Genomic DNA, 26,651 nt, shown 5'->3' with positions numbered 1-26,651 from the left:
TTTATTTTTTCTGCTCCTCGCCCCCTCTTCCCCGCTCTTTTTAGACCACCGGGCATAGTCTGGCATAGAGATGGCAACTGTCATTGCAGCACGAACATAAACCGCCTGAAAGTGGATGTAGCATGGACTTCCACCATATGCAGATTTTACCACCGAGACCTGAAAATGGATGTACTATCGTAGTTCCCCTCTCAAAATGGATGCAGATGGCGTCCTTTCCCAGTGCGGAAAGTCGGTGTTGCAGAAAATGTCGTATTGGCCGCTCTCAGGTTACTCTCTGCTGATAGGCTTTAGTGTATCTTACATATTATATGAATTTTCTATTTCATGGTGATCTGTTTGTATCGTAGTGTGTTTATCTTATGACAAATCGTTTGTGGGTCTGATACAATTGACGAATAACATAATTTATAACTTGTAGTTCTATCTAATATTCAATATGAAAAAGAGTAAACTTCCGAAGAATTGGATCATTGTCAGCTCGAAGAGTCACCCAGATAGGATATATTACTTTAATGTAAAAACAAATAAATCCACATGGAAAGAGCCTGTGTTAGAACAAGCTAATAATAAGGTATTTTAATTTATTTTATTACTGTATTATATAATATATACACACACACACACACACACATATGTTATATATGTATATATACATATAGTTATATATATATACATATATATATATGTATCCATTATATGTATATTGTAGATATTTATTTGTATTCTTATATTCTTCTAATTTCAACATATTGTACAGCCCTCAGAACATATTAAGAAACGACGTAAAAATTATCATGAAGAAGAAGAACGTTCTAGAGCAAGAACACCTGAATATGATTTTGTTGAAAATAAAACATCTCAACAGCAATCATTAAATAATAGGAAGATCTCTCAAGTAAAAAGGAAGTCTTCTCAGAAAACAAAGAGGACAGTAGAGGAAAAACAAAATAATCAGACAAATACAAATCTTGCACATGCAGAATTGCCGATGCAGAATTTAAGAAAAAATTTGCATTATGGAATACAAAAATATGAAAGAGATAACTGTTCTATAATTGATAAGAAATCTTTAAAAAGAGTCGGTAAAACTTTGCCTGTTTCCTGTTGTAAGTATAAGACCTTATATTCTTTGTAATATTTAGGAAATATTAATGTTTTCTAATGATATTAAAAAAAAATGCCTTTAGTGGAAGAAGATGAGACACCACAAATGAAAGCACTACGAGAAAAAATACTCCAGAAGAAATTGGCAAAATCAGCTATCAAGAATAACCTTTTGGGTAAAGAACAAGAATATAATTTTACTTCTCCATCTTTAAGCAAATTTTTGGAACTGACTAAAGGTAATGAAACAACTGTTTCATCACCAAAAGAACAATACTCAAAATTGAGAGAATATAATAATGTAATTTCATCCCCAAGAAGCACTTCTTCAACATGGTCAAGATATAACAAAGCAATTATATTTTCAAATGAAAGTAATAATGAAACAACATTTACACCACAAATGAAGATTCTTTGTGAAAAAATTAAAGAAAAATCAGGTACCTTTGTTCCAGACAAAATATTAAAGAAAGATTTAAAAGGTGAGCAAGAGCTAAAAATCACGAAACAAACATTAGTGAAAACTTCAAGAAAACAAGAGAAGAATATACCAAATAAAAGAAGTGCTGATTGGAGTAAATATGATGCTAAGCCAAAGCGTAGTTACCAGACAAAGAAAAATTTGGCACAAGATCGTATGCAAAAATTAAGAGAAAGTTTGCATCATGAAATGCAAAAACATGAAGACTGTTCTATAATTACTGAAATACCCTCAGAAGGACTCAACAAGATTTTGCCTGTTTCATGTTGTAAGTACGAAACTTTATATTCTCTAATGTTTTCAAAGAAAGTATTTTCTAGTAATATTTAGAAAACTATTTTGTACGTATATTATAGATAGCAAAAACTTTGAATCGACAAGCATTCATAAGAATACGGAAGTTCGACTTAAGAGATTACATAACAGAGTCTTGAAGGAAACAATATATAAAAGGAATGCTAAGTTAAAAAATGACTTACATGTTCAACAGAAAAGGGAACTATGTGTCAGTAATATGACAAAAGATAAATTAATAGAACGAACGAACCGAGAAGTTTTGTATGAGGAAATGGACTGGGAACCAATGAAAGATGAAGAAATTACATTAGAGGTAATGGTCACTGTAATTAAAGTTCAGATGTTCCTGTCTTTAAAGGAAATGCCATCTTGAGCTTGAATACTTGGAAAATTTTCAAGCTTAAGGTGGTCCAAGCTTAAGCTTGAAGCATTTCTTTCAAAGACAGAAATGTCTGAAGGTGCGCTACCACCTTCGATTTTAAAGAGAATTAGTAAAACATAGAAATGTCTGTAACTTAGAAACAAGGTCAAACAAGGATAAATATTTATATGGTCCTTTGTGTTACATTTTTTTCTTTTTTAATTATGTCCACATGAAACAACTTTAATATTATAAATATATCAAATGTGGTTAAATTGCAAAAGTTTTTACCACAAGCCACACTTCATGTTCTTTTTTTTTTTTATACAGGTTGAAGTTGTCAGAGCACAACTTAATAGTAAAAATTGCACGAATGTGTCCAACTGTCCATCGGAGAATACCACGGTGTTAACACAGCCGATAGAATCACAGGAGAAAGGTCCATTGTACATTGTAATCGATACAAATGTATTTCTGACAAATCTTGAAATTATTGAACAAGCAAGAGATGTCACCTTCAAGAATTATCCACGTCCATTTATAGTAATTCCATGGACTGTAATACGTGTGAGTATGAAATAACAAGTATAACAAACTGCTTATTTTCTATGAATATTGATGTTATATTTTCGAGATTATTTCTATAAAATATTTGCAGGAATTGGACTACTTGAAAAGTGACAAATCTAGATCTGAAACTTTGCGTACAAAAGCCAGAACAGCTATATCATTTATTAATGAACATTTTGCATCCAAACATCCACGTATCGTAGGCCAAACACGAGAACAAGCATCAACGAATAAAGAAGTCTTTTTTCTCGATTGTCCAGATGATGAGGTTCTTCAATGCTGTTTACAAATTAAGAACTTAAAAAAAGATGTGGTAAGATGTCACATGCACATGTATCGTGCTATATTCAATACATTGTACTTATTTTGTTCATTTTGGTACAGGTTTTACTATCATATGACAAAAATCTCTGCACTAAAGCAATGATACATTGTATAACAGCAGTGGGGCGGCATGATTCTCTTGAAACATTAGACAATTTGAATACAAGTGACGAAACAGTTAATCCTCTGAGTAATAAAGTTACTCAATGTTCTCTCTTAAGTGAAGAATTACGTTTTTCAGATGAATTTTTCGAAGATGCAAAATTAATCATGAAAGATCTTTTTTCAACAGTGAGTATTATATATTTTTCACGCGTGTTTCTCAGCAAAACAAATCTTCTTTCTCAGATTACTGCTTTAGATCACAAAGCTATCTAAGCCATTGACATTTTTCTACTTATTTCTGTTTTTATCAATAGCAATATTATATGCTATGCTTTAGATTTATATCTAGCACACACGTATATATATATAGCGAAAACATAATATTTAACAAATATTGTTGCATTCAGATTATCGTTAAACAAATGACAGAGTGTTTTGGAGAAGAATGGGAGACATATGTCATTATAAAGCCACCTTGGACTGTAGTGACTGCATTAAAATGCATTGTAAAGCATTGGATCGCTGCTATAAACGGATCTTTCCAAACATATGCTGAGTCTATTACACGGGAATTACTTGAAATCTTCGAACATTTACCGGGTACGCTCTGCGCATGCGCGCGCGCGCGCATGTGCGTGTGTAATTTACAAATAACGAAACATTGCATTCAGTAGCTCTCCACACTAAATTTGATAATTATACTTTTGATTAATTTTCGTGCTTATTTTCAGTTGGTGGCAGAAAGTTGCAAGACGTGGAATACGTCTTAGAAAAATGCAGTGATCTGATACAAGCAATAAATACAGATAAGCATTATGAGCTTATGGTACAATCATTTAATGCTATTATGGTAATACTTTATATATAATTTGATGATAACAATGATAATTCTGTCGAAATAATTATTAAGTGCAAATTTGGAAAACTTTATATATTTTTAGGAACTCAAGAAAAAATGTCTCAAGTGTATCGTTGATACAGATCGGAAAAAATTACACGACAAAATAGGTATTGTAGAGGATGCTCAAATACAAGAACAAAGAGCAGAGAAAGTACTTCAGTGCTTTAAGCAAATTTACAGTTATGCGCGTGATCTATGGTGAGATTTTCTTTTACATTATAATATACTTATAAAAAATAAATATTCTTATAAATAATATACTTATAAAATATTTTTGCAAAACATCTTTATAAAATAATTATGTACTTTATAAAATAATTTTGCAAAACGTGTATTGATTATTTTGTATGATTTTTAATATTTTATCAGGTGCAAGTGTAACATATATCAACAACAGTAGCACGTTATTTTCACGTTGGAATTGAATATTATTATGTCTTGCAGTGGTTTGGCGGCCCACATCACAGGAAAAGTTTATCCTCTCGGCTACAATCCTATAAATCCACCTTTGCCAGATGTAACTGTAAGACGTTTGCATCCAGACATTACCAAAAAAGTGACTGATTTGTCATGTAATTTAAATAAGTAAGTTATTCTTCAATAATTTGTTGCATAATTCTGTATGTACAGTTATGTATAATAACCATTTGTATTAATTTTTTTCATGATTAGGTTACTGGAGCAAGCTGAAAATGATTCTATAAAATATCAGACATTGATCGTTTTGCAGCAAGATTTGAATTCATTTTTAGCTTACAAAGAAATAGTAACGTTGGAATTGGAACCTTTGGATATATTTTGCTGTGTCACATTAAAAGAAGAAGTATTAAAGTTTGGTTTGAGACAACTACAAGAACTGAGTACACATTCTCGCGCATTATACTTAACTACTTGTACATAAATTCACATGCACCATATAATATAATCTTTTTGTTAAACGTATACGTGTGCGTGTGATATGAAAGAGAGAAAGAGAGAGAGAGAGAGAATAATATATTAACAAATAACAATTATTAAAAAATTAACATGTGGTATTGGACAAAATATAGTGGGTGGAAGAAACAAAGCATATATAAACATTTAAAAAGTAATACAAGATATATACAGCTTCTATCCTTTGTTGGATACACATAATTTCGTAGAAAAGAATTAAGATATTAGAATAATATATCAATATTTTTCATATATTTGATATATTAATAAATATTCAAATAATATGTTTTGTGATACAGACTTCGCACAGCACTACTTTCTTTTTTCTTCTTTCTTTTTTTCTTTCTTTTTTTATGTAAATTAATTCCAAGAAAGGATCGTGCACACGTCCGTTTATTATCCATTATATATGTACAATAAAGTTGTAGACATAAAATATTGTTAAATGACTGCGATATCTTAGTCGTTTCGAAAATTTACTCTTCTTTTATTATTGCTAAGTTGTAGGTAGAAATATTATTCCTTTATATGCTTATGAAAAAATAAATTCTTGTACACAATTATATCTCAAGATCATCGGTGCATACGTACGTCATATTTTCCTGTGTGCGCGCGTGATATACTTGCGTACACTCCATGAACAATGATTCCCAAAATTAGTACGATACATTTAATTTAGATAGAGTTTCGGGAAACCACAAGCGGGTGGTTGAAGCCAATTATCTTTCGCATAGATCACATCTTGAGTTTCGATTATGTGAAAAGTGTAAGCGTGTCTCGGTACATTGTTTCTATTTGGAGCAGAGAAATGAAGAACTTGGCCGTGAAGAAGAATGCATGTACCCTTGCGCACTGGCACGGGAGTGAAACAGCTTTGCGAATAGTGGGGCTCCGCTTTGTCGTAAATCAATAATTCTTTAGAAGACGGGTCTTTGTTTCTTATGAAACGCCTATGCACTCCACTCTTGTGCGAACCGGCTGCGATCCATAGACATCCATTTTCCTGCGTAGCGTCATCTAGAGCGATCCAAAAGCCCAAGAGCGTCTCCGGCTCAGTATATAAGTACGTTGCGTCTTGATGCGTTGTCACTGTAACAATGTAATCGCCTTACCGATCTGTTGCTGTTTTGAAATATATTCGGCATTATCTACATAAATACTGTATCGTGTAGTATTTACGTATACTATTATATTGTACAGGTTTCCATATGAATCGAACCATATAGCTTCTTTGCGTTTCATGTGCGTGTGCAAACGAAAGATGCAAGCAATTAATTTGGTTACCTTCCGAACCTATCGTAGGGTTCTTATAAATGTACATCGACTGACATATCGCCGGCTCTTTATAATTAAGCTGAAAAGCGACCTCCTTGACCCTTTCGTCGAAAGTGTACTTTTTAAAAGTGGGATTTAACCAGTGAAGCGCATGACCCACCTGACAGGTGTAACACAATTATCAACCATTTCACAAATTATGCGCATGAACTGATTATCCAGTCGGAATCAAAAGTTTTCTGTATTTACTTGTACTGACTTTGTTTAACGATATTTCCGGTTCCACTTTCAACGTTCCGTCATTCTCCAGGGCTTCAGCTTCAAAGAACACGTTTATTTGGTTAGCACTATCCAGAAAATACTGTTCCTTAGCCTTAAACAAGATCGTTATTTTGATTAGTTATAATTTATGCGCGGTTATTGATTTTGACTTTGATCTGTATAATATCTGTATAATAAGAATTCGTGGAAAATAATCTGATAACATTTTGTAACGTTTATTCGCCATCTATTCCCGTTAAAAAAGAAGATTTCCATTGTATTTCCCAAACGATAATAGGATATTTTCCGTCAATCTCCTTCCCCTCCTCTTAAGCCCACCCCCCTTCGGAGTAATAATCTAACCTGTGATACATTTGTAGCGTCAAATATCCTTCGTTCTGATTCAGATGGCAAGTTTTTCGTAAATTGCTGCCCGTGAAACTTTAATTCCTCAACCTCGTGCGGTCGAAGGAAGTCCTGCAAGACGGCGTAGCCCATATCCTTAATCTGTTAATTATACAATGTTAGTGTAAGCATTTTATTTTGGAAGCTGTAAATTATATGTAACTAAATTAATTTATGCTATAATTAAGAATTAATCGTTTTAATATGAGTTTTGCGATAGAGGGTGAACTAAAGAATCATTAACGCAATAATTACGCCGATGTAATTATGCTTAATTATTCTCATTATATTCGCGAATAAAGCAATAAGAATCAGGGAAGAACAAGCAGGATCGCTAGGTACATACGGATACGGCGGACGGATAAAAGGACCCAGAATCGGATGCGGAAGAACGTTCAGGAAAGTACAGTTACTTACTTCCCGAAGGATCCGCTGACCGATATTCTCACCGATACTGGGTGTATTCTCGTTATTGTCACAATAAAGTACGATTGAACGAAAACTCAACGAGTTGCCGAATAACGAGCCGTTTGTTCTTGTATTACCGGTGCTGGATCGAGCGATCACTCGCAGTTTGATCCGGATTCCGAGGGAATAAAGGATCTATGTTCTGTGATTAATCAGCCGATCGGCTCCATTGCGGTGTACTCGCTGATGTTTTGAATGATGTACCGCTCTTCGCGAACAGATACTACGACCGATAAAACTATCTAAGAATAGCTACGAACATTGCCTGCTTCAAAGGGCAAACGAACTCCTCCTCGTGTTCTCTTCGCATTTTACCGTCTATCGTTTCACTGCCGCATTTGCGAGCCGATCATGCTCGTCGTACACGTACGATCATGCACAAACGCATGATCGTACGTGTCGTTTGTAAAAAAGAAAAAAAAGAAAGGAAAAGAAGACAGGCAGATTTCTCGTTGAGAGCCGTCACAATTGCCTCTGGTGCGTGCGATTGTGTGGCCGCCGCACATTCTAGATAAACTCTCCAGATTAGTAATACACGACGTGGAAAATGAAGTAATCAAAGCAGAGAACTTTCTCAACTCGACTCGCGGTGAATCCGGCTCTTTCATTTATGGAAAATACATTAGTCGGCTCACGTCGGGCGAAGTCCGTCATTCCTTGTATCTTAATTACTTAATTAAGTACTTTATCTTCTCGCCCGATAATTATATCTCGCAACGATAATTATATCCAACTTTCGGATTTTCCTTTCTCCTTTTTCACCTTTTCGTCGCGTTGCGATTATACTAATATCGCGCAAACGCGACGCGTAAACAATATATTAATTTAAATTTTCGGTTTAAATTGTATCGGTCTTACAGTTATACAATTTGCAAGCGATTTAATTATTTGTGGCGAAGTGTCGCGCTCTCTATGTTATACGATTTGCTTCTTCCAAAAGCGTGTACGTTGCTTCGAGAGGAATTCAGCGATGAGAGTCGCAGCCGTCAAACGCGCACGTGGTGCATGCCGTATGCATTAGCGTATCCCAAAAATAGCGCATCTGCCGACAGGTGGGTGGTAGCGAGCTACGTCATCGCCATCGACGTCGCTGACGTCGTTTTTTCTGTAATTTCGTGTCCGTTTATACGTGTATGACTCAGGTTGCGCGTGAATCGTGTCGATAGGAATAGAAACGTGAGTGGTCAATTCTTCATCGTTCACTCTTGTTTTGCGATCTGACCGATGCGGAGATCAATGAGCGAGGTCATGTTCGTCGCTTCATTGGCAACTTTGTTAAGTCGCACGAACGGACGAAAATGTCCGCGAGCGAATTAACGTCCTTAGCTTCTCTTTTTCTCTATTATCTCGGTGGCACCACCAAGGTAGCATCAAGAAGAAGAACAGCAAGAAGATGAAGCAGGATGAGAAGAAGAAAAGGAAGAAGGAGAAGAAGAAGAGGGAGGAGAAAAAGAAGAAGAAGAAGAAGAAGAAGGTGGAGAAGAAGAAGAAGAAGAAGAAGAAGAAGAAGAAGAAGAAGAAGAAGAAGAAAGAGAAGGAGGAGGAGAAAAAGAAAAAGTGCGCTTACATATACGCGTACTTGCGTCATTCATGAGACGATTGAGATGCTACTTTGTTCTTGAGTGGGTAGAAATCTTTTAATTAACCAACTTTACTGTTGGTTTTAAAATAGATAACGCTAGATAAGTGAGAAATAATTAAAGTATTTTGGTAAAAAGAATACCACCGATATGACATTACGACGCTATGTATTCTGGATGTATTTTTATTCCTTTCTCATTACATCGGATTTATGAGGAGGTAATGCTTACTATCTTATACATACATTGTTAACATTTACGAGAAATCATATTAAAGAGTAATGTTGCTGAAATCTAAATGTATTTATATATTTTGTAAAAAAGAAGATAGAGTCAAGTTTCATGGAACGACCGATTGTTTTTATTTAACAACATTTCTCGCTCGTTCTTCGAGATAAAATTCGAATTAAGTGTAACGTAACAAAAGTTATCGGCACGACGCAATTATCGCGCAATAATGCTACTATAACGATGTTCGTCTAATCGTCGCCGTCATGATCAAAATAGTGCCGACCGAGTGTCGAAATAATGATGAGCGAGGCGATATAGATAAAAAATTGATATAGATTACGAATAAGCGAATAGAACGTTTCATATGATCAATCATCATTGAGCATTGTCATCGTCGTAAAGACATTCCTCCTTTACAAAACAAAGCGCTTTCCTCGCACGCGTGACTCATTATATAAAGTGTATACAAAAATACGTACTTATCTGAATTATTATTTACAGCACGTTCATCTCTCTTCATGAGAAAATTACTTCATTAAGAACAATAGTATCGAAAATCTTTGTGTTTACACCACACAAGCGTCTTCCGTTTCATCTATGTGTACGAAAAATGTGTCTAAAGATAACGGTCTACGGCTCCTCTACGGAGACATGTGGTAATCGACAAGAAATTGTGTGCTCTTATCTCTATCTAATTTCTTCAAGTTAATTCATCAAATTTGCATTCCATAACAGACAAAGTGTTAGAAAATCTCGTTGCCATAACTTCTTCATAATTAACATTCCGTTTTCTCGCCTGGCATATCTTGTGTAATTAAAAATATCTTTTCGGTCGCAACAATGTATTTTTTTATTGTCACAAGACGTACTTCCAGACATGAAGAAACGAGAGTTTTGAGGACCATTAGAGACACTTGCGTTCTATCTCTCCGGGGACGATAAAACACGCTCGATCGATTCGTTATATGACGTTGTAACAAAAGAGCAAAAAAAAAGAAATAAATCCGAAATATTTGGTATGGTATGTTCGAATATAAGAGCGCGATCGTGACGCACGTACACAAGCGGTTTCTTTCCTTCTGAAATGTAACAAACAATTTTTTGTCGATTCAGACATCGGCGACATAATATGTTGTCTTCTTTGATCTTCCAATTTTCGTTTTGTCTTCGTTTTTCAATATTTTCAAGAAAACGTTGAGCTCCCTCGAGACCGATAATTTGAACTGATCGATGACGTGTTTCTCCGAAAGCATTGTAGAGATCCGACAACGGAGAGAGTTCCGTAAATATTTAAAAATAATAGACAATGATCCGGCATACGACCTGAAGAAACGCGACATCCGAGAGATTCATCCTCTCAACTCATCTCCTCTTTGACCAGGACACATGTTTGCCGATATAACTTCGAGTTTGAAAAATGTTGCGTGATGAGTGCAATGCATGAAATATCTTCCGTATCGTTCGGCGAGATCTCGCTCGATATAATTGAATCGCCTTGAATCGAGAAATCTCTCCCAGAAATCTCAGAAGTGATGAACGTCAGCATTGTTACTAACAATCCTGCACGACAGCCGCATTTACAATTTAAACATATAAATAAGATAGATCGAAATATTTGCTATCAGAAAATAAAGTGAAGTATACGAATTTCACGTTGTACGAATCAAAGAACGAAGTGCTCTTATCAGAAAGTATGAATATTCTGTCGAAAAATAATTAGATAAAAGATCAAATATCCGGTCTCCAAGTGTGAAATGGAAAGATAGAGTAAAAAAAACGTGGAACATAAAAAAGAGACGAGAAATGGGGGAAAGAAAAGAATCAAGTTGGAAGTTGGAAAATGAGCGGGCGTCTATCTCATTTATCTACTTTACTATTTATTTATCTAAATTATACAACATGTTAAATCGTGTTTTAAGAACGTCATAAGTATACACGAAGGGGCTGACAGCAAATTGATAATCTGACCATTTGACATGAGATAATGCTTCTGCATTTCGATCTATCTGAAGTTTCTAAAGTTCACTCGAGCATGAGGATACTGACCTCTGAACCGGTCAATCATATCAGTCGTCGCTTGAACAGTGACACTGTTAATACAGCTATTATGTGTATCTTCGGCCCGTTAACGCAGCTGCATATGTAGTCCCGTATTATCGAGCACTTTAATCATGCGATTTTTCTCAAGAATACAGAGGAAAGGAAGAAGAAAAAAAGCGCACGTCGAAAAACTCGACTTGCATTCGTAGTAAGAGAACGAACGAGCAAATCCACGTTAAAATTTCTTAACACGTTAAACGCAGTGTCTCAATTATCGGTGATCAACAATACAAAATTTAATAAATAATATCCTAATATCCTAATATTAAAAATCAAAAGTTTTAAGATTATGAAAAAAATAAAATGTATTTACATGTTACTTTTATTAATATTGATATAATATATATATATATATATGTATAATATATATAATATAATATATATATAATATATATATAATATATATATAATATAATATATATATACGAGTAATATATATATATATATATATATATATATTATATTATATTCCGTTCACGCGCAGCGAAGCAAATTTTTCTCACCAAAGGATGCCCATCGCGTGTATACGCTCTTGAAATACATGCAATCTCAAGACCACCCCAATTAAATCACAACATATATACAGCTGTATGTCACAAAGTGTAAACATCGTAACAACGAGTCGCACAGTTGATTAGCGGTTATATTATAACGCACATGTCGCGTCGCTAAGAGACAAGGATGTTTCCACGAAATAATATCGTTTCGCGAAATTCCTTTAAAGCGGCCAAGTTTTATCTCCGCCGATCTGAAGCGGACATCATTGCGCCCGTCTTCGTGACAGCTTCGAGATAACACGTGCGAGTGAACCAGCTTGTTCTCCATCGTGCAGGATAGACAGAAGGATGCAGAAAAGGAGAGACACGCACGCTCTTTACGAGACTTACTTGTTCGCTGACGCTCATCATTCTGCTACGTTCCTTTCGGGCTCGTGTCTTCAAATTAAAATCCCTTGAACTTGTTCGCCGGGCAGAGACAGAGTGAGAGCTCGTCCGAACCGTCCGCGACCGAGTGCTTACACCAAATGGGCTCGGGAATATGCCAAGTCCGAGTTAAGTCGGCCAGCTTGGTTGCAGTAGCTGAGACGAGCGAGAGTTCCAGCCACGTTGTCGTCGATGTCGACGTCTCGCTGCCCGGCTTCAAGCCGAGCCGGGAGAATGCTCGTTTCTCTAAACGTCTGCGAATTGATCACTCGACGAAGCTGGGGGATCTCACGCGGCGAACACTTTGTCGCGCGATACGACAGTGCGTTACGCACTGTATGGGACAGGCTATATATTTATGCGGGGGAAAACCGATTTCTTATTAAAAAAGAAAAAAAATAACGACTGCGAATGGTTTGCTAATATGAAATAACAACGCGATGAGATGAGATGGACGAAAACTGTTACGAGGACAGGCGAAAATTGAGTCGGACGTGATGAAGTCCGTTGGGCTCCCGGTAGGAACATTTTGGCGATACATTTGTACATATTCCAACTGCGTGAATAAATGATTGTGATACGACAAATAAACGTAACGTTCATACGTGTGATGTGTTTCTTTGCTTATATGCAATAAGCTCCGCGTATGTGAACCCGATCTGTTGCAGCGTCCTGATGTCTTTAGCGGCATTTACGATCAGTCGGACACTCGGCCGTTCATTCATATAACGAATGTTCAGGAAATAAAGTTTCGAGGGTCAGTTTTACAGTCCGCCTCAAAATCAGAGGTCCGCCGTTAAAACTATATTTGTTTTTTGAGACGAACGTGTGATATATAAATTATATATAAGTATATAAATTTATATCTCGAGTACGTGGATAAGCCCGAGTTTTATTCTTCAATCTTATCCTACTGTATCTATCAGTATCATTATCAGTACGTTATCAGACCAGTCCGTGCTCCGTTCTCAGTCCGATCAGATATTCTTTTATTATTTATAACGTAGATATCCACACTACTGGTCACTAACTAGCTCACGTTTTGGTCCGGTCTTGCTACGTATGTTATAAACAGTGTAAGAATATTTGATCGGACTGAGAGCGTGACCGGGCCATGAGTGAACGGATAGTACGGATCGGGTCTTACAGAGGAAATTCGATTCGTCTTATTTATTTACACACCATATCATTGATATATGTCTGTTTCATTGATACCCAAAATGATTCAGAGTGCACTGAATTACGAAAGAGATTAATCTGTCATAAATTATTACATAATGTTAATTGCATAACACTTATTAAATATATATAACAATTATATAGCATTGTAATATTTTTGTAGTGCGTAAGAGTGGATTTTATTTTTATAGATTTTCGTTTTCGACTTTTTTGTTTTTTTTTTTCTTCAGATGAGGGAAATAATTGCGAAAACAAGAGAATTATATCTCCTATCTATTTTTTATTGCATTATATAGATAGATTTATCGGAGACTTTCTCGAGAAGCCGTCGTGTCGTAGAGTTTAGTGGCATGATTCATTTATACGTAATACACGTCTTCGTTTGGACGGTCCTATAGGAGTTGGCGCCGAACTAACGGCGAATAATTCCGTACCGTGCCGCGCTCCGCTCGCGTGGACTCGTAATTTATGCGTGCGGAAAACGGAGAGAATCTATTAAAGTCGAATTTTCCTAAATTCCGAAGGAAATTTTCTTTCAGCTGGAGAGTACTGTTGAATCTGGACAATTCCCTTCTTGCGCGTGTGTAGCTGTAATAAATAAATAATATACGTTTAACTTACCCCCGGATTTTATCCTTTTGGCTTACGGCATATAAGAATCATCGCGTGCACGCTTGCCACTCGCGCTTTGCCTGATCGCTTTCTTTTGCTTCAAAAACAAATTTTAAATGAGAACAATTAACTATAATTCGATAAATGACACAGGCGAATTAATAATTTAATTATTCCCGACGCTGAATTGCCCGCTGAATCGAGTCGTATGTGCCTCGTTGTTTTTCATTTCTCAATTATGTAACAGCTGATTCTTTGATATTGTTGATGACGACAAAGTGGCTGACGAGCTGACTGAACAAACGACTGAGGAGCAAACTTACTATAATAAAATAAATAAAATAAATAAATAAAAGAAAAATAAATTAAATATAATAAAATAGATAAAGGTTTGTTCCTCAGTCACTTTGTCGTTACCAACAATATCGAAGTATCAGCTGCTATATAATTGATATTTGTGTAAGAGTTTGTTCTACCTTCCTCGCAAGTGCATCACGCCATTATCGAGTGCACACCGGGAAGCTTTGTTTCTGAAATGAAAATAAAATATCATCGACGGGGATAAAGTCAATCTGGATATTCGGTAATACTGGTGCGCCAGGGTTATTTGACCGTAAGCCAAGCCAAGCCAAGCTGTTGACTCGGTTTCTTTTTATAACGTATGATTTAGCTGCGGTACTATTCGAGCATTTTCTGAACATTTTCGGGCATTTTTGAAGGAGTTTAGGGCAAGAAAGGTAGGTCTGCGCGGCAAATGAAGCCGTCCATCCATATCCGGTAATCGTCCGTACGTACGTACATCGATACGTACGAAGATCCGGATAACATTGTGCGTTACACGTTGTAGCGTAACGTCTTGGTCCGCTGCCAGGTATGTACTCTTTGTGCTCTTAACTCGCCTCGAATTAATTGTAGCCGCGGCGCGGCTACTCGTCGTAAACATTTGCCGCCGAGCAGCGGAGTGAAGTATTAATTACTCGCATCTTCGTGCTCCTCGCGACGCGACTGCACGGTACCACTATCGATCCGTAAGGATCGTTCTTAATACGAGTTCCGGACGCGTCACTTATCGCGGGAGACACGCAACGAGACACGGAGAGGTGAGGAATCTCGAAAACACAATGACTAAAATTCACGAATGGACACTTTGGCCATTATTCTCTACCGGGTATTCTCGCGAAGACTCGTATAACCAAGGAGTTTTTGTTGTATTTCGTACACTTGGAATACACTTTGGAATAACCGAAAGAGATTGTTGATCAATTATTTCGATTAAATTTTACACGTGTATTTCGAATTACGATGTCACGCTAAATGGGATAGAATGATTTGAATTAGTTTGTAATTTCAATCATCATTTAAACTTGGTGCAATTTTTTACGCACAACTGTCAGATGCAGCAAACTGTAAAAATAGTAAATCGATTGATTGCACTTGTCCCTAATTTGCGAGAAGAAATTAATTGTGGCCTATATGTTGAATGCTACGCCGCATATACGCGATGAGTGATAAAAGTGATAATTGGATTTTGCGTGCGCCTATAAAGAGACCACCATACCTACGAGCGTGCGTTGAGCGGTCGTGTGTGAATTATAGGCGTCAAACTCTCTCACATCGTGTTCGTATATTTCTACGTTTGAATTGCATATATCTCTTGTATCGTATCGCTTATATTCGATATAATAATCACAATTATGTATCATATTTTTTGTGTCAAATTTCATTATTCGTTCAATTGCATTTTATTTGAACAAAAAGCGGCAAACAACACTGCTGTTTTTTGTCGTCGGAGAATTACGCTTACATTATTATTCCAACTTATTAATTTACCTCACAGACACACATAATTGATCAACTATCCTTCGAGTTCGATCAAGAAAGATATATACATGTGACATTTTTCAACTGAACATATGCAGAGCTGTAAAACATGTGTCTTGTTTTTGGAAAGATAATTCTTTAATACCGATGAAATCGTTGTAACTAAATTACGAGACATGTCGTTTGAGAGAGAGAGAGAGAGAGAGAGAGAGAGAGAGAGAGAGAGAGAGAGAGAGAGAGAGAGAGGAGAGAGAGAATGCGCGTGTGTGTGCACATATGTGAGTATAGATGTAGATAAATAACAGGTCGACAGGTCAAATTCTTGATTGCACAATCTGTTCGCATTGTTATTTGATTCTATTGCTGTCTCATCCTTACCTTTCTATCTTTCTCTTTGTTTCTCTCCTTGCCTGCTCTCTTCTTCTCTTTCTCTGGAGTTACTGATTTTTTTTCTGCCATGCGACATAGCTTTTCGTTAGGTAATTTTATCTCGCAAACAATCCTCGTCGACAATATTCCATCTAAAAAGAATCTGTTTAAGTATGCTATATTTCGAAATACTATTTAATCGCATGGGTGACGTAACAACGTTATTACACATTTACCTAAGTGCGTATTTGATTATATGCGTACTTGATAATCAATTTTTCTTGTCGAATACTGATATACGTATTCGCCCGCTAAAAATACGAGTCTAGTCATCACGTCTAACAGCTTTTTAAGAGCAAGTTGAAAAAAGAAAATTGCACACAAACATTGCAGCAACTATGCGCATTATCGACGTGTAAAACATTGTCCCGATAGCTTAGATTAAATTGTTTAAATGGAAAATTAGCTGACGTGCGACACACGTAATCGCGACTAATCTTCATCACCATTGTTATACAAGGCGACTTTCTTGCCACGGGGCAGCGAGAAAAGTTAATTAAAAATTAACTTTCCTCTACCTCGAGACTTTAATGACAAACGTAGAGTCCGCGGCACAAGCAGCAGTTGCGATATAAAAATCACATTTAAAAGTTCGAGAGGAGCAATTAGAATTAAAAGGAGAAAGAGAGAAAATATAAGAAAGAAATAATATCTCGAGCTTATAAGATTGATATTTCCAAGTTCTTACGAAAGTGGGTTAACCCTTGAACTCTTCAATTTGGTATCTTCTTTTTTCGTTTCTTCTTTCGTATCTGTTTCCAAAACACCGGAGACTGAAAAATATTATTCGAATTCGAATTGAGTCATAAATTGAAAATAAAACGACGACACGATAATTAGTAACATCAATCTGTCGGCCCGTGTCTGAGTGCATCGAAGAGCATCGAGAAGAGACCCTCGTGATGTCAATTGCCTGTCGTACAACGGTAGTGACAAAGATCAGTCACGATTATGCGTATTTGCTCGACAACTAATTTTCCATTATTGAATTAGCCATTACGGCCAAGTCGCACGCACCCTCGACTTTTTGGAGTTTGTTGCGTGTATTCTGTGCATGCGTACGTATACCGACATGCGGCCACGTGCGGGCAAGTAAAAGCGGGCCTGATTGTTCGTTACTTAACTTATCGAGATGCCGACGGGATCCGCGAGTGGATTGCCACTGCGGCGTATTATCTTCGAGGGTATCCTCGAGATTCGCACGGGTCAAAACGGAATCTCTCTGAATCGCTCTGGAGTAATTGGTTATTGCTCTCCGGGCAAACGGCAAACGATAATTACAATGATTGCGATTGATTGCCGGTGCGCGTGTCTGGCGCATTTTGTAGAAGCCGCCGAAAGCCGATATCGATGCTATATCGCTATTTTCATGCAGTTCCTTCAGACGATTCAGACGCGGATGACATATACACCGTTTGTGTTTAGCATGCGCATCTCATTTGTAATATCAAGTTATAGAATGAATTCAGTATTAGTATTTTTTATATTTATTCAAGCAATATGTACGCGCGCGCACATTAGGTCCTGTTTACGCACTTGAGTGCGTACTATAACTGCGAGCTTGGGCGTCGAAGTATGTGTGTAATTTTGCTAAATTCTTTGAGAAAGTGTCTGAAGCAGAAACAAATGAATGTAGTGCGACCCTCCACAGCCTGTTGACGAATGCAAAATGCATCCGAGCTCATGACGTAAGCGGAAGAAGGGTGGATCGTTTGTTGTGTAACGAGATTAATTTTGTTTATTAATATGGTACATCTGGAGTGTCGCAGGGGTCTCACCTCGGCCCACTTCTTTTTCATCCTTTTCTAACCTTTTCATCAATGACATTGATGTTTTTATTTAAGAATTGTGACTTTTTATTGTATGCCGACGACCTCAAAATATCAAGCGCCGCGGACGCGGCGCAACGCCGAGTATATATAAAACAAAGTGACCGTGGTAGCTTTTCCGGAATTTCAGGATCAATTGATCTTCCGAGTCAAATATCTTAAGCATGGAAATTATAACAACAACAATAATAATTATTATTATTATACAAGTTAATAAATAAAATAAGCATTGCATTATCTCTGCGTTCGCTTTAGACGCTTACGCATTACTTATGTAAACGTCATTCTATTCTTTATTGCTCATTATATGCGGAAGAAAGTTTTTTGAAGGACCAATTGATCTAGAATCAAATCGCGTTTCTTTCAGTCAAATTTTCTCTCGCGGAACCGATTGTTTTTACTTTAGATAATAGATAATAGTTAAATATAATTTAGGCACGAATATATATCAAATCATTAGTGCATTTTTCCACAATGGTGAAAGCATAACCGATGGATATTATACAAACGTTGTGCGTGTTAAGTGCACAGAATGGATTTTAATTAATAATTTTAAAATAAAAAAATGTAGTTGGCCTCGAAATTCTAAAAATGCATACATTTTCTTTGCTGAAAAAGAGTAATCTAATAAGATTTGTACACAAATAATTTACACAAAAAGCAGTAAAATCATAACAAAAAGTCTTTACGAAAAAGAAAAACAATGCCGAGTACATATGAAAAGAAGTACCAAACCAAAAAATATAAAAAAGAAACATACCAAAACTAAACGTACCAAAACAAAATGTATTACAACAAAAATATAGCTAAAATATAACAGCACAAAAAGTACAAAACGAACATTTAAAAAAACGCACATGTTTCATTAATTTTGTTAAAAAGAAATGCGATCAATATAATTAACCAAGTACATAATTAACAAGCACATAGTTTTGTTTATTACTAAAGTCTTGTAAACGTTTCTGAGCGACATGTGCCACATAGTATATTTTTACGAAGTATACCGTAATTTATTATATATTTATTATATTATATTTATTATACTTATTTATTATATGTTTATTATATTTTATTATTATATTTTTATTAAACGGTGAAATATCTAGATAAGATACTGAGGGAAAACTTAATATCGAGATAAAAAACTCGGCAAAATTGAGGAGTTTTCACATGACCAGGTTTCTATGTTAATGTACCTGACGATCGAACGCCCGGTTGAATAAGTTCGCATTGTTTATTGACGGGTAATCATCGGTCAGCATTACTTATTATATAAGAGCTTATGTACTCTTGACCTCCAGATTAAATAAGCGATAACTGATGCTAAGTAACCTCAGGGTTATTAATGAGATAGAGGAACCAGGGTGACACGTGTAACTTATGTTTACAGTATTATTTGTGTATTTCTTTACTTATGACGCGGCAATATCAGCGGGACCTCGTTCGTCATTTATCATTTTATTCGACCCTAGTTATTTTAAGCGCGTCTGCTGAAACTTATGTTCATTATATCTCAAACGAAATTAGATGAAGTCCAAATTCTATTAATATTATGCGTTGCACCATATACAATTATCGCTACTACTCTTCTTACTCTTGGGAAAGTTTTAAGACTCGTGACACGAAATTTACGATTCTTTTCGCCGATTCCGTCAGAGCGCGGAGTGAAATAATAACCTGCTGAAGGAACAATCACAGAGTACGGCTAACGTTGAATCGCGTACGAATATGCGATTTTGAAGATATGTTCGCATCAAGAAATACAGAAGAGTTTTTTTTCTTTTCTTACTTTCGAAATTTTTCTAGATACCAATCTGTGCGAGTCGTGATATTTTCGGCAAAAGAGAGAAAATAGTTTCAAGCTGGTTGTTGCAAAAATACTCACGAATGTGGTTCCAAACTTTTTTTCTCTTGTTTCTCGCAAACGCGTCGATAAGATGCAATTTATATATATATATATATATATATTTCTATATATATCTATATACATATTTCTTATGCTGACGCATTCGATCTCGCGTTTGATCGACGATAACGTACGAGAGAATTCGAACGTCGGTCGCAGAATCGGCGATCCGTGATTGTCGTCGAAAAAAGAAGAAAAAATAAACAGGGATCTCGATGTGTTTTTGTACACCTGTTTCTCACCGTCGAAATATTGCATACGAACGGCACCTTCTTCCCGTCGTCAATGTTGACGTATTCAGTGGACCCATAACAAGAAACATACCCCGCCGACGACGAGCACGCGTCGACATCCTCTTGTGCCTTGTCCGCCACACCCCCGACATCGCGTCGTCGATTTGTCGATGCGAGACCTCGTGGTCGTGACGTGGCTGTGGCAAGAGTGGAAAATTGTGGTAGGGACCTGGAACTATCTGTTTTGATCTCTTCCGACGAACATATCGCGACATATCCTTCTATTCGTAGCAGTAGCACAGCCGACGTTAACGCGGATGCGACTCTACGTGCTTCTCGCCTCATTCGGCTCTCGTCTCCTTTGTCCACCCGAACCTTCGCGCTTCTGTCGCATTTCGACATCTTTCCAGGGAGATTTGTCTCGGACCACCGACTGAATCACGTTGCTCTTGATCGGTTCGTCGAGAAACTGGACGCACCGTGCGACGAATCTTTTCGCGATTCGTTTGTTCTCTCTCGAGAGATTCGACTCGGGTTGTTCTGGCACAAATTACATTCGCTTTCGACACGATAGCTGAATTCGAAAGAATTCGTGATTTTCCCCTCGACAGAGATAAAGTCCGGTCCTATCATTTATCGTCGCGACGGCGCGAAGGCGACGTGACTTTGCGAAAACTCCGGCGAAGACGATCAACATCCAGGGAGAAGTAATATTCGCACTTTGCGAAGAGTCAACCACGAAGATAGGCGGTGAACGTTCCTCTCGCCAGCAAGGATTCGAGAAAGCGAAAGTTCGCGAGGTGAGTCTCGTTGCTTCCGTTCGGTCTGATACCGCATCGTTTCTCTCTTAATTCCCTCTAAATTATTTCTCTTCGCCGTTCGTTTTTCATTAGATTTTCAGTCCGTCGGCTGGCCAGCTAAACATGTATCACGGAACATCCCGCGTAATTGTGGGCAGTGGTATTTATGTGAATAGATCTTGTGTATACTTGAGGTCGCTTAAAGTTCAGTTTGAGAAAAAGGTAAAAGTAAGATGAAGGTAAGGGCTGTTTTATTGGCTACATAGCGTCTTAAGATGAAATTTCAACGATCTCAAATGTAATAGATCTGACTCTGTGAATATCTATGCCTATCTATGAAGCGCACTCTGTTCTGTCGCGAATTTATTGTACGAATTGGAAATTATCCATTTTCATTATCCACTCGATTTTCAGCGAGAATTTATAGGGGATTTATTTTCTGAATTTCTTGGAGTGAGATTTCATTCGAAAAGTATAGTCTTTCTCATTCATATAGAGCGAATTCGGCTTTTTGAATGGTCGAATGAATACTTTACTTACTCATTGGAAATATCAGGATGAGCCTGATGTACTTCATTGTCATTTCACATTTATTTTAATCGACTGTTTAATCGAAATATTTGTTCATACGAAGTCAAAATTGAAGCATTTACTCATGCAATTTCGTGCGGCAATATTTTGACAATTATTTCGAGTGAAATTGCTTATTTTGTCTGAGGATCCATTAGAAAAAATTTATAGAGCAACTTATGTACTCGCGGTAAAAGTGGATTATCAGTCGGAGAGAATACGTTCCTCTCGAGTGCATTTTGCCAGCCGTGATCTTCGTTGGAAATAAGAATAAGAATCTTGATGTTCGTCACGATTAAAACATCGCTAATTACGTTTCGTTTTCTCGCTTCTAATTCTCGCTTTAGAACTCAGACTCAGTTCGGCGTACTGTCTACCTTTTATACAAGTCGACAAAAGTCGACGTCGAGCAATCGATCAGGGAAATTCGGAAGTCCTGCATATGGTATGCGTTTCCACTGTGAGATATCCAGCAAGGAGCACGCAAATAAGTTAACATAGCGCGCATATCATCATCATCACACCTATGTGCATTTATATGTAGAGTAACAAATCGTCGTCGGATGTTCGTGCGATTAAACACTGACAATTTCTCGCGGTGCAACCCGGCAAATAATATTGCGACTACATCACGACGATGACGAGATTGTTAAATTAAAAGGAGTGGTTAAATTAAAGGCAGAAACGACGAAATGCGCCAAACGCGACGGCGATGTTTGAAATTCACGTCCTGTTCTAGCGGAACGTCATTCATTCAGCGACCGAGTTTGTTCAACCACTTATTCGACGGTGAGTGTCAATTTTGATGTGGGAGCGTTCGCGTTGTCGTTTAGGCAAATCCGCGGTCGCGAAGCGGAAGACTGCAGGAACTTCTAATCTTGGTGAACGAGAGATTGCGCAGGTCGCATGCTGAGTCGATATTTTCGAGATATAAATTAAGCATTGATAAATGCAGTCGCGTTAGTAACTTCGCAGCAGCTCCTTTATCGTCGTATACGACACGGACGAGTTGTGTAGACGGCGCCGCTTCTTCGTCGGAATGACGACAATTTGCCTTTCGTGTAAATACAAGTTTGTTGTTCGAAGAATATTCCTTGGGGATATGAGACGGAGACGAGAGAGTAGGCCGCGAGCAGCCGCGGTTTATTCGCTGTCACATAGCGATTTTTGCGTTTTCGCAGCCGACCGTCGCCGTCGGTCGTCGTCACCGTCGCGATCATGGCTTCGAAATATGCGACCGTAATTGAAGGTCGCAATTGACGAGCGGCGTGTCTAGCAGCAGCAACAGCGGCTAAACTTTTTGCACCGCGCGCGAATCAGACCGGATCAGACCGGCGCCGGCGGCGATCGATCGCGATCGCGATCGCGATCCTATCGTACGTTTGTTGGATCAGCCGCGAAAGCGAACGTGTTACCGCGATCTACTACGCGTGAGTACTTTAACTGATGAAACATCACTTACGAGCTCGATCGAGCTTTACGTTTGTTTGACGCTACACATGACGCGCGGTAAGATCTCACATCGCGTTTTAATTATTCTTGCGATTTGTGCGCAAGATACTTAAGATACTTAACGCACGCGTCTGAAATGGGGTTTACAATTAGTTGATAAATTTCGCGATATCATACATCGATTTTCCGATGTGCGATACGCTTCAACATTGAGAAGAGATGTGTCGCACTCATGCAAAAAACCTTGTCTGGATTATTCCTTCCTCGCTGGAAAAATCCACGAATTTACGTGCGCGATCTGTCAGCGGCTACAGAGATGTCGAAGAATGTAACGCAAGAGAAATGCGCAAGAGAAGGCTGGAGATTAGAAGCGAGAGAAGGAATGGAAGGACCATCCAGCGTCTAGTCGATTCTGGCAAACAGAATGATTATGTTATCTAACAACTGTCTAGCACAATAACACCATTATTGATTTCACTTTTCCTTTCCCTGGCTTTTCTCCCCTGTCCCTGTCCCTGTCTTGAATATGCAAATCGTTGCTGTATTTCCTATATACATACGAATACTTGGTGCTTTTTAATAGTAGTATACGTGATACACATAATTGTTTCTTTCTCTCTTGTGTATTTTTTATCCAATATTAATATTTTCACTTTTGTTATAAATGATATTGCGAGAGACAGCATAAATGATTGAACAGAATAAAAATGTCTCGTTTGGATTTATGTTGAATGATTTACACGACTAAAGCGTGTCGAATTCAAGGATAATGTTTAATTTTATTCTGATGATACACACATATACACGCGCGCGCACGCGCGCACATGTATAATTTACATATAATTCCGCTGAAGGCAGCTGTGTGAAAATGAATTTTATACTCCTCTTCTCATTCTTTCTTTTCGACATTTTTGAAATGAACAGCAATTATAAATTATGCGGTTAGCAACAGCTGCATACGGACTAAAAAATAAGTACGACACAGATTATTTATCAAGGCGTTAAACCAGCGTGATATATGATAGAGTATAACCCATTGACATCAAATTAATTTTACATACAACACACGTACACACGCATACGTACACGCACACGTACACGCACACGCACACGCACACGCACACATGCACACATGCACACATGCACACATATACACATCTATCACAAAATTCGGTAACAAATTCGGTAAAAAACAGGTGAATATTTTTTGCAGTTTTGCAGTATTGCTACGCATTCGGATAGTTGAAGACCTTTGCAAAGATTTACGGGAACAATGAGAAACGTATTGTTGAGGTCAATCTACATCCTTCTCATATTGAGGACACTCGTCGCTGTGGGATTTCCAACCAACACAGAAGCAGATGACAAAACTTCTTTAGAGAAGAATAGTATCATAGGGGATGTCGCCAAGAACGATGCGTATGCATCAGTTGAGTCTTACATGTGTATTCATATACCACCCGAGCTGAAAAATTGCAATTTTCCTAGGTAAGTCGCGAATATAAGTAGTGAATAGCTTTCGCTGCTAATGAAACTAATGAATGTTAGAACAACTTTCTGAGGAACAGCTCAGTGGTACTCCATCTTTCCAATTTCGCAATATTTTTGATTAAAACATCTTTAGTTGCGCGTGATTAGTCGTAAATTTCTTTTTAAAAAGTTATTGGTCAAGAGCAAAAATTGCACGCGAATATTTCGTGTACAACATGCTTTAAATTCAACCTATTGACATTTGTATTTATGTATCTAAATTTAACTTCAGTTACCATAAGAACATGGAAAACTCTCGTTTGCTGGAAAATACATGGATAGAGAGAAGAAAGCGCGAATTATTAAATGATAACAAAGAGAACATGCCAGACTCGTCGACAAACATTTCGGAAACGGAAAAACGATTTCCGAGGCAGAGACCCGAAAAGATTATAATATATGAAATACAAAGATGTGTACCGCATCGGTAAGAATACCTTCGTGAACAATGCATGTGTACAAAAAATGCGTGAACTTCCATGTGTACATCTTTCAAGCATAACACAAGAGAAAAGTAATACAGATATAATAATCGCGCAATCATATAGCGCTGATACAAATGTATCACGTTAAATAAAATTTTATCTGTTTCGCAGGTTACCATTTATTTTGCCTTGGTGTACAAAAGAGGATCTTGCCGCTAAAGAGAACGAGATTTATCGACTTACTCCTTTCGTGAGAAAAAATACCTCGACAACATCGTTGGAACATCCGGATTATGATGTATAGATAAACTCAAATTATTAAACTCGAAATTTATGCTATGACCAAAGTTTGAAATCTATAATTACGTGAATTTGTTGAGCTCTTGGTATTTTGGTCGATTATTTCTATTGGTTTCGTAAGTACGTATGATAGAATTAATACATTTGGTGTATGTTAAACGATATACATGAAACCTCAGACATAATTAAATAAAATATATGTGTGTGTGTGTGTGTGTGTATGTATATATATATATATATATTATATATGTGAATGTAAACTGCATGTGAGAACAGATATTCAAAGAAAGGATACACTGTAAACATCGGTTTACAGTATCAAGATATTCAAAAATGATAATTTTCCATTTTGTTTAAATATATATCTTGCGCGCGTCTGCATGTATGTCTATGTATGTTTATATATGTATGTATCATGCTTATTTAAATATTTGCAAAATGTTTTCATAAAGTACGAGTAAATTCGATGTATCGTTTGCTGCCTGTCAATTCCACCTCCTCAATCGGCCGCAACTCTCTGTATTCGAACGGAAGCGTGCCGACGACTTGTTGGGAAACAGTACCTTCCTAATGCTAACAACGCCCCTTTCCTTCCATTCTTTTCTCTACGAAGTTTCGCTCGCCTCTTTTAATTGATTTCGTTTGGCCGGGTCTGACCTCCTTGTCGAGCTCCTTCGTGCTCGGACGCTTCGAATTTATGTTGGAATTTTCTCAAAAGCTCTGGGGCACACGCTGGAAAGCTTGTTGGTTGCGTTCGAATCGATTGACTCTGTCCTATGATGACGAAATGTGAGAAACACACTTCATTCATTTTGGAGAAGAAAGTTCATGTTATTTCGACATATTGAACGATATATTTTTCATAGACATTTCACGGGGAATATCGGAATAACAAGACGATGGACTACTTGGCATAGTCGGAAGCGCCTGCAGATATGCAACTATAAGTACGTCATTGTGCAGTTGACCGCATGATGCACAGTATAAACAGACCATTATGTAGCACACGCTTGCTAAGCAACGATCGAGTGTAAAACAGATATTAAATTATGCCTGTGTACTTTGCTCGGTTGATGAAGTTATTGAAGTTTAATAGCTTTTTATGAATCCCTCTCTCTCTCTCTCTCTCTCTCTCTCTCTCTCTCTCTCTGCAATATGTTAACCGACACGTCCAGGAGGCTCGAGCAAAAGTCGAGTGAGAAAGATTTTCTTCATTTTCATGATTTCTACTGATTAAAAGAGT

General features: G+C 37.3%; 3 protein-coding genes across 6 annotated transcripts; 2 read left to right on the top strand and 1 right to left on the bottom strand.

Moving 5' to 3' along the window:
- The first annotated feature begins 316 nt into the window (after positions 1–316).
- Positions 317–5,284, top strand: Swt1 (Swt1 RNA endoribonuclease). Of its 2 annotated transcripts, XM_011137354.3 has the most exons (13): positions 319–574; positions 761–1,109; positions 1,191–1,283; positions 1,563–1,856; positions 1,945–2,198; positions 2,577–2,813; positions 2,905–3,129; positions 3,201–3,431; positions 3,653–3,845; positions 3,977–4,095; positions 4,187–4,344; positions 4,591–4,731; positions 4,819–5,284. In XM_011137354.3, exons 1-13 carry the CDS (start codon positions 440–442, stop codon positions 5,045–5,047), a joined length of 2,658 nt encoding a protein of 885 aa, XP_011135656.1. In that variant the 5' UTR covers positions 319–439; the 3' UTR covers positions 5,048–5,284. The 2 variants fall into 2 exon arrangements, with proteins under 2 accessions (XP_011135653.1, XP_011135656.1); XM_011137351.3 differs by having other exon boundaries at positions 317–574; positions 1,191–1,856.
- Positions 5,285–5,553: 269 nt separating this feature from the next.
- Phyhd1 (Phytanoyl-CoA dioxygenase domain containing 1) lies at positions 5,554–12,445 on the bottom strand. Its single transcript, XM_011137356.3, has 5 exons — positions 12,287–12,445; positions 6,979–7,122; positions 6,614–6,727; positions 6,364–6,514; positions 5,554–6,168 (listed from the first exon to the last, which is right to left on the bottom strand). Exons 1-5 carry the CDS (start codon positions 12,305–12,307, stop codon positions 5,750–5,752), a joined length of 849 nt encoding a protein of 282 aa, XP_011135658.1. The 5' UTR covers positions 12,308–12,445; the 3' UTR covers positions 5,554–5,749.
- Positions 12,446–15,044: 2,599 nt separating this feature from the next.
- On the top strand, positions 15,045–25,545 carry LOC105180956 (uncharacterized). Of its 3 annotated transcripts, none has more exons than XM_025306519.1 (4): positions 15,045–15,213; positions 24,367–24,641; positions 24,916–25,110; positions 25,280–25,545. In XM_025306519.1, exons 2-4 carry the CDS (start codon positions 24,427–24,429, stop codon positions 25,410–25,412), a joined length of 543 nt encoding a protein of 180 aa, XP_025162304.1. In that variant the 5' UTR covers positions 15,045–15,213; positions 24,367–24,426; the 3' UTR covers positions 25,413–25,545. The 3 variants fall into 3 exon arrangements, with proteins under 3 accessions (XP_025162304.1, XP_025162305.1, XP_025162306.1); XM_025306520.1 differs by lacking the exon at positions 15,045–15,213 and adding an exon at positions 20,607–21,131; XM_025306521.1 differs by lacking the exon at positions 15,045–15,213 and adding an exon at positions 23,055–23,131.
- The last annotated feature ends 1,106 nt before the right edge of the window (positions 25,546–26,651 follow it).

The sequence above is a fragment of the Harpegnathos saltator genome, unplaced genomic scaffold (assembly GCF_003227715.2).
Source record: "Harpegnathos saltator strain DR-91 unplaced genomic scaffold, Hsal_v8.6 scaffold785, whole genome shotgun sequence".
NCBI classification, from domain to species: Eukaryota; Metazoa; Arthropoda; class Insecta; order Hymenoptera; family Formicidae; genus Harpegnathos; species Harpegnathos saltator.
Note: the sequence above shows the minus strand (reverse complement) of the source record. Positions and strands in the feature narration are given on the sequence as shown.